The sequence below is a fragment of the Malaclemys terrapin genome, chromosome 2 (assembly GCF_027887155.1).
Source record: "Malaclemys terrapin pileata isolate rMalTer1 chromosome 2, rMalTer1.hap1, whole genome shotgun sequence".
Lineage (NCBI taxonomy): Eukaryota > Metazoa > Chordata > Testudines > Emydidae > Malaclemys > Malaclemys terrapin.
Window position 1 is genome coordinate 45,380,860 of NC_071506.1, and position 15,315 is coordinate 45,396,174.

Sequence of the window (15,315 nt, forward strand, 5' to 3'; positions counted from 1 at the left end):
TAGAGGGGGACAGAGTGCCATGCCAAGCGGGTAGGGGTTACACATACATGAAGACAGACAAATGCAAAAATGCCATCAAGTTGAGCAAAAGGCCTGGACAAATGTGGCCAATTAAAAAAACAAAACAAACAACCCAACATATCCTCACATATTTCCCATGGAAGTGTTTTCCTGGCCACTTCGTACACCATGCTTTCCACTACGTTCTTGCTGGGTGATTTACATTTCAGTAATCCAGATGGCTGTACCAATTGCACTGCCCGTTCTCAGATATCAATTGTAGCATTTTAAAATGTTCCTTATTTAAAATCCCAACTATTAGTGCTGTCACAAGTTCTTCTTTCCTGATAACCAAGTCACAATATTCTGCCTATTATTTCCACACATTCTCCAGACCTTTACCTTTGGTAAAAAGTAAGTTCACTTGTGCATTATATTTCTGTTTCACAAGAATGAAAAGCAAAGTCAGACATGGAAGTAATAGCCACTTTTCTTAGAAATCAAATACTGTACAATGAAAAGGATCAGTCCAATTCAGTAGCCCATCAAAAGGACTCAGCCCCCTGCTGAGTCCAGACAAGGATTACTGCAAAACAAGACTGCTTTAGTGAAAAGTCACATTTAAATTCTATGTAAGGAACGTCAGGTGCTGGAGGAGTGTACAAGAAGGGATGATTCTGAAGAACAGGGTTGGAACTCTGTCTGAAGGAGCTTAATCTGCTAAGCAGATGCATGTGATATCCCACCTAGTTTGCTAGTCAGTATGAATAGAATTACATTTTAGTTTTGGTTCACGTTTGTAAAATCAAGTTTATCTCTCAGTCTGAATCTTCACATTTAAGAAATGAGCTTTTTATTCACAAAACAAATAATGCCTATTTAACATGCACAAAATCCCTAATTATTCATTGAGATGGATTTGTGCTGCTTTTTGCTTTGAGGATTATAAATATTGAGCACTTTGGTTATATTAGGAAAATTTGGCTTGCTACATCATGTCCTCCTATATTTGAGCATAACCAGCTCACATTGCATTTTCTCCTTTATTGACTAATAGTGGGAACGGTGGTGGTGGTGCATTAATTAAGACAATTGAAACAAAAAATGGTCTATAGCTTGTTGAACAGCATTGGTGTGTGTATAGAAGAGTATGTGGCAGCTTAAACAAACCGCATAATCGTAGTAGCAGAGCATCTCCCAAGAATTTAAAAACAGAAATATGGATCTCTCTCTTTCTTCCCAGCCTGTAGGATCAATAGCTTGTGTGTGTGTGTGTGTGTGTGTGTGTGTGTGTGTGTGTGAGTGAGAGAGAGGTTTAAGGTTTACATGTGAACACACTATATGTTTGTCTATGTGAAGAACTTCTCAAAGGAAGGCTAAGCTTAGAAAATGAGTTTTCCCATTCCGTTCTACACCTGGTGAGGGCCATTGTCATTCTGATATCTTGCAGGAGTGATCTCACCATGAAAGTTCATCAGATGTTTCTTCTCTTATACTGACAAGCTTTCCCATATTGTTCAACAGTTCCACGGTGCCTGTAGAACATAGCTGTTGTGGTCATGGAGGCAGAAGTGATCTCTCAGATAACTAGGGCCAGTTCTAGGGAGGGCTTTGAATATTAGGACAGAGACCTTGAACTGGACTCTGTATTCAGTGGAGACAGTATGGAGGGTGGAGCAGCAGACCGGTGTACTCATAGCAACCTGTATTGCTAGGGTGAAAGGCCATTTTGTGTTGTACCAACTGGAGTTTTTCAGGGCACATGGCTTCATTCCTAAATATAATGAGTGGCACTAATCAAGCCTAGCGATCAAAAATGCATGAATGGTGTGGCCAGGTCTGATCAGACGGCATGCAATCTTTGGGCCATTCACAGAGGAAATGCATGTTTTTTGCATCTATGGCTACTTGGTTGTGGACTGACGTATTTTGAGGGCAGATGCCCTCAAGAGAGGAGAATGTTGTCGAGGAAGGAAGCTCTCTGAAGTGCCTCCCTCTTCCTATCAATGTCTTCCCAGAGTTTCCTGTGTTAAGCTTTAACCAACTGGTCTTCATGCAGGTGCTAATTTTGCCTAAACACCGAGAAAGCAAAAAGATTGTGGATGCTGTTTGTTTTATGCAACGGAGTATAGAGTTGGGTGTTACCCACGTGCTGTTGGCACTTCAACCCATGACTCATTAACTCTGTCTAAAATTCCTTACAGATGTTGTATAGTAGCGGCGCGGGTCCAGGGATGTGCTGGCCGCCACTTCCCACTGCCCCCATTGGCCTGGGACGGCGAACTGCTGCCAGTGGGAGCTGCGATCGGCCGAACCTGCAGATGCGGCAGGTAAACAAACTGGCCTTGCCCGCCAGGGTGCTTACCCTGGCGAGCCGCGTGCCAAAGGTTGCCGATCCCTGGACTAGAAAGAACTTGAATACTAAAGATTTGAATTCGTGTTAATATTGAACATGATTGAGGAGAAGAACAGAAGTCTTATTAGGTTAACAAATATCCTTAGGGCATTTTAAAGAGTTTTCAGGTTTCTCTCCCTAGAAGCTGCTTATTTAACATTCAGACTTGGAATGTACATTTTGCATGCATAATACTTCTTATGCTTTATTTTAGTTTTCTTTGCTAAAGAACATGTTTTTTCTGTGAGAAGCTTTAGTCATAGCCCATGAAAGCTTATGCTCTAATAAATTTGTTAGTCTTTAAGGTGCCACAAGACTCTCAATTATTTTAACAATGCCATTCAGATTGAAAATTAATTAAAAAGTAAATTAACTGAGTTGCTTCTTACAAAACTCTACCACCTAGCTTTCAAAGCCCTTTGTTAGAGGTTGAGCTAAAACTTCCAGGGAAGTTGGGCTCAGTCTCACCTCTGGCTAGCTTTCCATTTCTCAGGTGATAGGTTTGGGTTTGGATAGGTGGTCGGTGTACCAGAAAGAGAAAGCCGGAGACATGAGGCCTGGTGTAAAAGGCCTAAGGCCAAGTCAGGTCCTGCTGATATAAAGCCAAGGTAGCAAAAGCAAAGCTATGAGCAAAAGTCAGGCCCTGTTACAAAGCAGATGCCTGCTTGCAGGTTCACTATGTCAGCAGTTCTCAACAAGGGGTCTGGAGCCCCCTGGGGGACCGCAATCAGGTTTCGGGGGGGCTGCCAAGCAGGCCCAGGGTTAGACTCACTGGGTCCCATGGCAGAAAGCCGAAGCCCCACTGCCCTGAGCCCCACCACCCGGGGCCGAAGCCAAAGCCTGAGCAATTGCCCTGCTTGCTATCCCATAACGTCAGCCCTGGCTTTTATATGCAGAAAAACAGTTGTGGCACAGGTGGGCCATGGAGTTTTTAATAGCATGTTGGGGGGGGGCCTCAGAAAGCAAAAGGTTGAGAATCCCTGCACTATGTGATACATGAACTTGGCAAAAACAGGGCTGGCATTGTAAAAACACAAGCATTCCTAGGCGCTAAGTATTCAAGTAGGAAGGCTAGAAACAAAACACCCTGATACAGGGTTGTTGTGTAGACACAATCCCCGAAGATGGTACAGGGACATGCTGACCTCTCTTAAAGATAAGGTCAGGATGACAGGTGATGGATAGACATGTTTTGATCAAATCAACAGGTACAAGGGTAAAAGTGGTAACTAACCATGTCAGAGGGGCCGTACGTAACTTCTTGTATCAGTGTATAAAAGACAGGTCGCAGAGGGGGTGTCTTTGTCCAGCCGAGGGGGAAGCAGAAAGTCCTTCACTGAGCTGAGTCCATTGTCACAGGCATACATGTATTGAGTGTGTCTCTGTAGCACACACAGGGGACTAATATTGTGCTTTATTGGCAATAAACCTGGTTGACCTTTGCTACTGCACTGAGTCTGTGGTCTTCTTGGGCAGTTTGATCAAGGTCTGCTGTATGGGCTATCTGGCCAGAGCCAGTGCAGCACGCAGAGAGAACACACATGCAGCCAACAACTGACAACAGTTGGGTCAGGTGACTAGGTTTCACCTAGAAAGCCCTGGGCTATCATCATAAGAGGGAGCCTGCTTCATCAGAGATAGGGAGACTAGGGGCTAGGAAAGCTATAGGAGAGGCCTAGGAGAGTGACCTGGGACCAGATACCCTGTGGAAGGAGAGAAACTGAGGCAGCAGCAGGGACTGGCGGTGCATGAGATCAGAAACTTCATGCACAATAGAGTTAATGTCAGTTCCTGCATTAGTGTCTTCATCTATACCAGTAAGTACTACTGAGACAAGCAAACTGATCTGCTGAGTTCGCACTGTTTCTAAACAGAACCAAAAAGCCAATAATGATTGGTGCAAATGGGATGGCTTTATAACCTGTTAGGAACCAAAGGTAATAAATACCATCACTTCAGTAGCTTTTGGACCACAGAAATGGCACCCAAACTGAATGTAGTCCACATGAAAGGTACTAGATTGGTATCAGTATTAGATACACCTTGCTAATTCATACCAATAACTGGGAGACCCACTGAATTACTGAATGTGACCACTTATCAGTAGGAGTGAAAGTCAATCTCTTCACAAGGATAGAACCACCAATTAAATGTTGGGCTTGGGGGATTTGGGGAGTTAATGTCAAAAGAGTACCTGCTGTGGACTCTGTATGATGGGCTGCTATGAATCAAAGCAAGGATGATGCATCACAAAAATACTTTGTCTATGTCTTTTGACAGCTACAGTGTCATCTACGTATGGCTAGTAACTGTGCTATATTATGTTTATGTAATGTCTTAGTACCGGTAATGGTCCCCCTACAGTGGTCTGCTTCCCTGTCTTTGCTGCGAAGTGGGAGGAGGCCGCCAGATTTGTGTGTGTGAATCATGCAGCATGCAGATTAGCCAAGTACTGTTCTGATTAGCTAGTAAACTACCATAGATACTCGATCATAAGCCGGTTCGTTTATTATCCGCCCCCCCCCCAAAGATGGATAAGTAAAAATGGAACATTTTTATGACCCATTCATAAGCTGATCCTATAATTCAGGGGTCAGCAAACTTTGGCTCCAGGATAAGCTGCTGGCAGGCCGAGATGGTTTGTTTACCTCGAGCGTCCGCAGGCACGGAGGTAAACCTAAGTAAACAGTGTCCCAGCACGCCAGCTGCTTACCCTGGCGGGCCGGGACAGCAACTGGTGGGGAAATGTTTTTGGGGGGGAGAAGCTGGGGGCCAGGGGAGTAACACCTGTGACCACCACCCACATGACCCCACCCCTATCCCGTGACCCCCACACTCTCCCCATCTCATCCCTTCCCACCTTCTCTGGGGAGGGCCAGGGGAGGATGTCTCTGGCCTGGCTGGAGCTGCTCCGGCAGGCTGGGCAGTATGGCTGCAGCCTGCTCCAGCAGGCCAGACCAAGAGGCACGGCCGCAGCGTGCTCCGGTGGGCTGGGCGGCGCGGCCAGAGCCTGCTCTGGGGGGCGGGGCCGAGTGGCACGGCTGCAGCCTGCCAGCCCCGGAGCTGCATCTGCTTCGGAGGCTGGGGGGAGAGCAGCGTGGCCAGAAGCGGAGAGACTCTGGCCCCGCCTCTTCCCTTCTGGCTCTGCTGGCTGTGCTGCCTCTCCTTGCTCCCTCTGTTGGGCGGGAGGGGCTGTATCCCACCTCTCCCTCTCTATACCCGTTCATAAGCCGACCCCTTTCTCTGGTGCTTCCCTTTTTTACTAAAAAAATTCGGCTTATGAACAAGTATATACGGTAGTTTATACTTGGAATTAGTTGAAAAAAATCCAAACTTTCAATTATTTTTTATGGAACTTTTTTTTGACTGTTCTTTAGTCTATACAAAGACTGCATACCATATGGGGAGGAGTGATACAATTTCCCCCCAGTGGCCTGGCAGTTGCATTAACCCACTGCAGAGAGAGAGATGCTTGGGACAAGGAGTTGATTCTCTCTCTATACCCTTCAACCCTCAGCTTCTGCTAACCCTGCCAACAAGTCAGCCACTCTGAAATGTAATGTGAGTTTTGTAATTTCCAAGAAACATGAATGAAGACATCAATCCATTTCCTACAGCGCATCAAACAATCATCAGGTGGTAACGTTTGCTTACTACTTTCTATGATGGTTTCATGCTAATTACTTGGGGGCAAACTTTCTGCTCAACACCCAATTCATTCTGTGAGGGCAGTAATCTACCCTCTCACCCTGCAGCTGTGTAGCTGTTTTAACAAAGCTACTCCAGCCTGAGAGCTGGAAAGGACCACAGCATCTCTTCCCTTTCCCTGATTCCACCTGCCCTCATGAGAGGACGTACAAAGTGTCTGAAGCCCACACCACATTCTACAAGCCTGTATTTCTGAATGTTTGGACACTTAAACATATGTAGATGATCAGCTGACGAGAAGTTTTGCTCTTACCTGAGTACATAATTGAGCATTATAATTTCCCTGAAACAACTCTCTTGTATAAAAACAGCTTACTTTTTTTTGCCAAAATTAAACTTTTTACAAATACAAAATGTAGCGCTTGGTTGTAAGCCGAGGATACTTACTCAGTATTGTGTGTATCAATGGTGTGAAAAACCTCGTGCAATTCTTCTCCACTCAGGACTCCATCAGCAAAGTAGGCTTTGAATTCCTCAAAAGACAGTTTGCCATCATCTGAAACCAAGAAGAAATCAAAACATCATTAGCTACGATACAGTTTGTTGTCTCCTTTAATTTAATTAATCTGAACAGGAGATTTAAAAAAATAGAATCATGGGACTAGATGTTTAGATTAAATTTATTTGGAAACTTGATAACAGATTGTGTTCAGGCCACGTAGTGAGTATTAAATTAAATGCATCAATAATAGTAGTATATCTGTCAATCAACCTTTGCAGACAGGTAAAAGCAATTGATTACATAATGTAACATAGTATTTATGTAATCCTCCCTGCAAAATTTAACACAAGTGTTTTAAGCCATGGAGAGAAGGGTACTACCCATTTATTGTCTGCCCCTGAGAGTAGCACCTTTTCTCCCATTTATATCTATATAGTTTATTTGGGGAATGGCAAATGTAATTGCAGCTCTGGGTCCCATCATAAGACAGAAGAAATTCTAGTTTTTGCATTAGTGTTAGGAAAGCTTTATTGAAGAATGATGCCCAGCCACCTTTCTCTAAGTAATTTGCAAACTGGCAGGTCATGTAGAACTCTTCACCTCACTACCTTTGGTTGAAACCTAAAAAAGGGTAAGTGCCATTCTCAAGAATGTACTGGAAAGAATCTCAAGACATTCTCTTGCTCATAGAATATCTTGGAAGCACAGAAAATAGCCAACTCCTGTCTGTCTGTATCTGTGAGATATTGCCTGTAGCAGACATCGTAAAGTAGACATCAGTAAACTGACTTAATTTAGGTCTAAGTTTTGCAGGTCTTTCTGGACCCTGGGCATCCATAGAAAAGTTCTACTTCTAATACTGCTCCTGCAAACATTACCTGGCAAGAAAATCTCCTGCCATCGTGTATATTTTTCTGTCAAAATCTTGCTGTTAGTAGTTGAACTCTTAGTTGCATCCCATTCTGTGGATGTCTACAAAGGCACCTGAATGTAAAGAGGGCTGAGAGCTTCGGTAGAATATTCTGTAGGACCTGCACTAGGAACCTCTCCATGAACTTCACAACTCTGCTCCTGACAATGTGACTAAATTGTAGACTGAATAATTTTAAGAGTTAGGGGCACCACGTTTCTACTCCAGGGCTAATGAACTTGACAATTCCTGCCGGTGATTTTACAGACCCACATTGGTAAAGTATTAGGTGTTGCTGTGCTCAGCATTGCAATGCCTAGCTGATTTAGGAATCTAAATCTCATTTTCAGAAGGGATTCATTTAGGCACTTAGGAGCCCAAATCCCACTAGCAGTTGATGAGATTTAGACTTCTAAGTGCCTAAACCCCTTTTGAAAATGATATTTCAGCTCCTAAATCAGTTAGTCATTGCAATGCTGAGTGCAGCAATGTCTAATACCTTTAAAAAAATGGGCCAGAGTGCTTAGGGTTTGTCTACACTTAATATGCTACAGTAGCCCTGCTGTGCCAGTGCAGCTGCAGTTATTCCGTGTACACACTACCTACGGCAGCAGGAGGGATTCTCTTGTCGACACCGGTAATCCACCTCCCCGAGATGCGGTAGCTCGGTTGATGGAAGCATTCTTCCATCGACCTAGTACTGTCTATATGGGGATTTAGGTCGGCTTAACTAAGATGAGGATTTTCACACCCTGACCGATGTAGTTAAACCAACCTAATTTGCTAGTGTAGACCAGGCCAAGTCTCAGATGGGACATGAGTCAACCCCATTTTCCAAACTAAAATATAGTCAACTTTTTTCATGCTTGGGTTTAACTTGTTCCAGCTCATGTCCATCCATAATTATACATCTTCTCTGTTTGAGACAAGGCTAAACCACCACCACCACCACCACCTTGGCCTTTTGATGACTGATGGCTAGTTATAGGTGCCTAAGGGATGCCTAAGGCCTAATGCAATTTGAGAAAAGTACCATATCATGGGAATAGTTAGAAGAACAGTATTAGGAATTGCATTAACCCTGAGGGGAAACAAATAGTCTCATTATAATACTGCTACAGAATTATTTGGCAGAGTCTATTTCCTCTGCTTTTTACTTTGGCCTTAATTGTAGCATGCAGTGAACTAACATGACACAACATCCTTGACTCAATCTCTGCCCAACCTCTCTTCTCTAGTATTTCCCAACTATTAGCATTTCAGAGCTGGATTCCATATTCATTTGTTTGCTGGATGAAAACCTCTGATATGCACATTTTGTGGCACGCATACTTTTTAAACTGGCTTGTGTCACTGCAGTGTGGTGTGATACATCCTTCCAGGAGGATACAAGATAGGATTTTCAAAATCGCTTTAGTGATGTAGGAGGCTTGTACTCCTAAATCACTTAGGCATTTTTGAAAATTCCAGACATAGTAAACATTGGACACCAGCCACATTTTAAAACATGTTGGTTTGGATGTGTGACTGCTGTTTTTCTGTGAGCCACAAAAATGAAATCTGAGTAGACTGGTACAGTCTACACCAGGTATGGAGCCACTGCAATTGTCATATATGTATGTGGCTGCAAAGAACAATGGCCATTCTCCATTCTGGAAGGTGTGATTCTGGACTGCAAAGAGCTGCAGTCAGTGCCAGGCTCTGGTTGCTGTTGTATGTGATGTTTAAATAACAGTAATTGTTAAATACTAACTCTTTGCCTTAATAAGGAGAGCACACAGCAGACTCTGATTTTTTTAAAATACTATTTATTAGCGCTATCTGATTATACACCAAAGAATCTTCCTCTATGTACAATCTTCCTGTAACTACAGTGTGAAGACTGAAAAAACAGGACTGAGTGCACACATTCCAGTGTGTTTTTAACCAGTGGAATAATCTGACAAAGCATCACATTTTGAGCAATTCTTCTGATTGGAACACTTCAGAAATAGGCTTTGAATGCCTTCCAAGATCTTACTGTCGAAGTTCAGCAGAACTAATTGCCAGCAATTAATCACTGGATGTGATGGGCAAATAGCATGGATAACTGAGCCCATTCCCAGAGCAGTCTAAGGTAATTCTTATAAGTCATCCTGCAGTGCAGAACAGACTGCTAATACTACCTTCAAAAAAATTAGAAATAACAAAGAGATTGTCCCAATTAAACAGGAATCTCTAAGAAAGGTGACTATAATTATTAACTGCTAGAGTAGGACATGGACACTTGCCTTATTTAAGTCATGTTGTAGGAAGAGGATTTAGAGTATATTGGGATAATGAAAATAAAAACATAGACGAAACCAGACACAAGGTATCAAGCAGACACTTTGGGCCACTTTTTCAAAAAAAAAAGTTGCCTCCTGTGTGCAAATCCATACGTATATGCTATTCAGATATTAGCATCTGCATATGCAGGTGGCAAGAATTTCAATCTGCAAGCCATGTGATCTGTAGGCGAAAGTGGTAAATTGTATCACCTCTGCACACCGGTATTCTCAAAAATTGCAGCTGTATGTACTTTCATGGGCACAAGCAGCGGTTGGATTGCTAAGAGCCCTTTAAAAATGTAGCCCTTAGATTCTGTTACTGGTGTTAAGTTGTGTTAAGTTAAGGGAATGAATTAGACAGGAGGCTCACTTGGGTAGGAACAGGAGGGGCTTCTATAAAGCCCAGGAGCTGAGGGCAGAAAGAGGCTGCAGGGAAGTGGTCTGTAGTCACCCTTGGGAAAGGAGAGGGTTTGGGACTATAGAGGGTAGTCCACAGTTACTCCCTAAAAGGAGTAGACAGAATAATTTTTTCCATTAATCATAGAATATTAGGGTTGGAAGAGACCTCAGGAGGTCATCTAGTCCAACCCCCTGCTCAAAACAGGACCAACACCAACTACATCATCCCAGCCAGGGCTTTGTCAAGCCAGACCTTAAAAACCTCTGAGGATGGAGATTCCACCACCTCCCTAGGTAACCCATTCTAGTGCTTCACCATCCTCCTAGTGAAATAGTGTTTCCTAAATGTAGTAGTAGGGAGCTCACTAAGCCAATCTGTGTATGAGGAAGGAAATGCAGATTTCCATTTTCTCAAAATAACATTTTTGGTCACTAAGATAGTTACAGCAATCCATTTCTAAACGTTAATTGGTAATGCCAACTCATGCAGCACCCCTAGAATACACAAGCTTGGAGAAGGAAAGATAGTGGCTCTTGAAGCTTTTGAGAGAGCACTGAATATGGTGTTTCAGAACAAGTGCTTTTTTGACAGGTATTGAGGGTGTGCAAAAGTTTGGTATATAGCTGTTTGCATCTCCAGCATTCATTGTGTTTTGTCAATCTAGCCTTGAACACTATTCTGCATCCTGTAATACCTTTTTATATCTTGTTTATATCTTGTTCTGGAATAATCACAAGGCTAAAGAACTTGAAGTATCTTTTCCATTGAGCCAGATATCCTCCGAGGTCTCTGTTGAGGTAGTAAGGCTTTTCCCCTTTTTTGTCTCTGACTTTTGTTTCCATATTTCTTAACATGTTCTTCTAGAGGTGAGAGAGTTTAAACAGACCAATTTTCCCCTGTCCTTGCATGAATTCTTGAGTGTGGCCTGTGATGAAGTGGGAAATTTCTTAATGTTTTGTGAGTGTGTGCCTCTGTTTTCCCATGTGCTGCATATTTACTTAGGGGATGGGACAGGTTGTGTGATCTTTGAAGAGACCCCTAGAGAGCAGATGTGACTGCCATCCAACTTCCTAGGCCCAGAGGATGGGCAGACAGTTTGTAACTTAGCAACTGACCTCTCCCTCCCCACCCCCGCCAGAGCCAGTTGGCTGTGACAAGAACAGAGAAATGAGGTAGAGCCAGGTGACTGGTTTGCCTTGGAAACACACAAAGGATGGAGGAGTGGCAACTGGGCATGACTGAGGGTGGGCTGTTGTAAGCTGGTCAGTCTCCTGGTTTGGAACTCAGGGGGGGAGCCAGGGCTCTGGGTCTCTCCAAGATGGACTTTGCTGTAACTTCCTGCTTTCTGTGCTAACCGGAAATGTTCTATGCTGAGTTCCAGATGACTAATGAATCCTTTTGGTTTACAATGCTGGCTGAGAGTCACTGCTGACTGTGGAAGTTAGGGGTGCATGGCCCTTTGGGGTGTGTGTAAGGCTTCCCCAGGTGTCCTACTCAGGTGGACTCTCTGTGGGGGAGCTCACGGCATGAACAGGGTGCTGAAAGCTCCGAACTCAGTCCCAGGAGGCACTGAAGCCAAGGAGCCCTAGTGAGTGTGTGCCTGGAGGTGGTGTCACCCTGAAGCGGGTGCTGTCTGGGTTTCATTCAGAGCTGTTCCAGAGCACCAAGCCTGTGCACCCATGACATAACCACAGAAAGAAGAAACTATGGGACAGCAGTAGCTGCTATTTGTTATAAATGTAATTGAAGAATGCCAGTCTATCATCTTGTATTATATCTTTATTTTTTGTTTTTCCTTTTTTCATCCAAATTATCTTAAGCGTAGAGTTGGCCTTAATCCTGAGGCGGAGATTATCCCAGGGTGGTATGAGAAGAGAAGTAGTAAAATTGGATGCTGTAATCGTCTTAAGGATGTTCCATGTAGATGCAAAGATTGGATTATTTCTTAAAGGAGGGGGTGGCCTCTTAAGGTATATAAAAGAAGAGAGGGAACCAGGCTGTACAGCTAAGCTTTTTTCGATCTGGAACCAGGACTGTGTGTACACAGAGCCACTGGAGGGGAATCTCTTTACAATGATAAGAACATAAGAACGGCGATACTGGGTCAGAGCAAAGGTCCATCTAGCCCAGTGTCCTGTCTTCTGACAGTGGCCAGTGCCAGGTGCCCCAGACGGAATGAACTGGTAATCATCAAATGATTTTTTCCCTGTCGCTCATTCCCAGTTTTTGGCAAACAGAGGCTAGGGACACCTTCCCTGCTGGAATTCTAGATAATATAGATACAAATCTGGCAACCCTCTACCTCTAATTGCCCAAAGTTTCTAAGGGCCCTGTTTGACAAATTAGGTTGTTTTTTTAACCTATGTGAATTACACAGTAAGCCTATTTATTTGCACAGAGTGAGAGAGAGACCTAGAAAGGCAATAGGCTAATGACATAAGTCACTCTTGGGGAGATGTTCATTTTGGCTATGCCTCTTCTCCCCAGTAAAGAGAGGGGGAGGAGATGACACCTCTCTACATCCTTGGAAATTTCTCTTTGCATATAGTCCACATTTATAGCAACAATTTTGGGAAGATTAGGACAGATCTTAATGTAAATAAGTTATTTCCTTGAATATTTGAAATGGGAAATGCTGAAACTGAGAAGGGTCTTTTAGATACATCCATTGCTTGTAGTTTATTCCAGTTAATGCAAAAAACACAGCTCTCCACAAAAATGTCAACTACAGTCAATAATGATGGAATTGATTTGAATGAACTCTTCAGTAGAACAAAAATGTCATTAGCATATAAACTGATTTTGTATTCTCTCCTGTTTAGAGCTGCTCCATCAGTGGCTGAGTGGCATATGTACATTGTCAGTGGCTCAAGAGAGAGATTAAAAAGGAGGGACAGGTGTAAACTTTTAGAGAATAATTAACGATTGGAACAATTTACCAAGGGTTGTGGTGGAGTCTCCGTGACAGACAATTTTTAAATTGAGTTTGGATGGGTTTTTTTCTAAAAGAGATTCTCTGGGAATTATTTTGGGGAAGTTCTATGGCCTGTGTTCTACAGGAGGTTAGACTAGATGATCACAATGGTTCCTTCTGGCCTTTGAATCTATGAATCCTACTTGAGGATTCTAGATGCTAATGTAATACAAATAACATTTCAAATCTTTGCAGAGGCTAACTCACAACAGCACACCCCTACTTCTCCAGAGAACACAACTGTAACTGTCTTAAGAGTTCTAGAACACTCAAGTAGAGCATCTCAACATGTTTGCTCTTCAACATGGGTCCATCCAACCCTGGGTCAAGAGAGTGTGCTCTGCCTTGGGAGTACAGCCCACTCCCATGGCCCAAGCCTTCCTTTTAAAGACCTACTTCCTCAATGGGGCCCAGCTGTATTGACAGTTTGTGTTGTGACAGGTATGTTCCCCCTCCCCTTTTCAAGGAAGCTTATTTATTCCTCTCCGTCTTGTTGGCAGCATCCACATACCCCATAACTCTCCTGTCAGCTCAAACCCATGAGTATAAAAGGCTTTTTATTTTTAGCTTCTCTGAGGCTGACAAAATTAGTGGGAGGGGAAGAAGGGGTCCTGCAGGGAAAATCCCTACAATTGAACAAACTCAGGAGAATATTTATGTGGTTCAGTTTGTTTTGTCATTTAAGTTAACAATAAAAGAGAAGCCAGGAAGGTGGTAGGCTTTGACTAAATCCTGTGAACTGTTTTAGGAGCAAGGTGGAAACTTTACCTGCTTTTACAGACTCATTTAATTTAAGCTCTCATTTAAGTTATCAGTTTTTCAATGAGTTTTGTGTGTGTAACTGTTGTAAACAATTGTGTTAAGGAACAGATGCAGCTTATGATCTGTGTTGCTCTTTGCAGAGATGATGGTAATCTGTTATTTTCCCTATACTCTTTGAAAGAGGGCAGTTTCAAAAAATTGAATTTTAATACAAAAAGTCCTAGTGAAACCTTCAAATATTCAAGATTTTGAAACATAACCATGGTGGCTGGTAAACTGCACAACCAAAAACACATGTTAGAGACAGACTAGGAAAACACACATGGAGGAGTTATTTCAATAAGGGTTAATATAAATCCACAAAGTGAGTATTTTGCCTTACAAACCTGATTGAATTTTTCTGGCAGTAACACAGAGAGAACAAAAGCAGTGAACACCATTAACCTGAGCTTTCCAAGACTGTTTTTAAATATGGCACATGAATACACAATATAGAAAATGCTCACTGGACACAGCGACAGAGCTACAAACTGTTGAATTCAAAGAGCAAGAGACTAGTGTGTTAAGGCAGCTCAGGATAGATGTGGTAAATAGTGAAGTGATACTACAGTCAGTAAGTATAGCCAAAATTTTCCCTTGTAATCTGTATATCAAACTAACTGAGCAAAGAAATATTCATTTAGGCAATGATTCAAGTGTTAAGAGAAGGAATAAATAGAAAGGAGTAGGGCAATAGAATACTGAGTGACTTGGATGGACTAGGAGCTTGGGTGGTGCTTTATACAAGTTTTTGTAGACAAAAGAAGATGATGTGAAGGGCAAATGAAGATGGATGAAGGATAGATGTAAAACACCCCAAAAGACAAGGCCATGGGTGAAATCCTGACCCCACTGAAGTCAATGGGAGTTCTACTGGGATCCCTCCACACTGAAGAGCAAACCTTCTGTTCCTCTGCCATGTCTTCATTCAGCAGAAGTGAGTGGGTCACATTCTGATTGATTATATCAGCGTAACTCTATGATAACTCCACTTAAATCAATAGAGCTACTCCAGGTTTTTGCGGGCAGATCAGAGCTGAATTTGGCCTACTGTATAAGAGCACTAATAACAAGGCACAAACAAAAGGAAATAAACAGCTAAGCCTGTAGCATTCACACTTACTTTCAGAAGCTGAACCAACCATCTGCATGAAGTGTGAACAAAGTTCTCAGTCTGAGATTGTGTAAACCATTCAAACAATTTTTGGGGTGGTTCTAAAAGTTTGAGTTCACATGGCTATTCTTCGTCTTCTAGTGACACGGTGACTCACTCATGACACCTCATACAACAAGTACAGAGAATGAAGTGGAGGTGGCCTGAATCCAGATATTTACCACAATCCTGCCTCCTTCTCTGGCCATAATGAGGCAGGGGT

General features: G+C 42.9%; 1 protein-coding gene across 1 annotated transcript in view; it reads right to left on the reverse strand.

Moving 5' to 3' along the window:
* NECAB1 (N-terminal EF-hand calcium binding protein 1) overlaps positions 1–15,315 on the reverse strand; it is a 128,722-nt gene that overhangs the window by 85,745 nt on the left and 27,662 nt on the right. Inside the window, exon 3 of the mRNA XM_054016602.1 lies at positions 6,491–6,599. Within this exon, the coding sequence (XP_053872577.1) occupies positions 6,491–6,599 (109 nt within the window). The remainder of the gene's footprint in view (positions 1–6,490; positions 6,600–15,315) is intronic.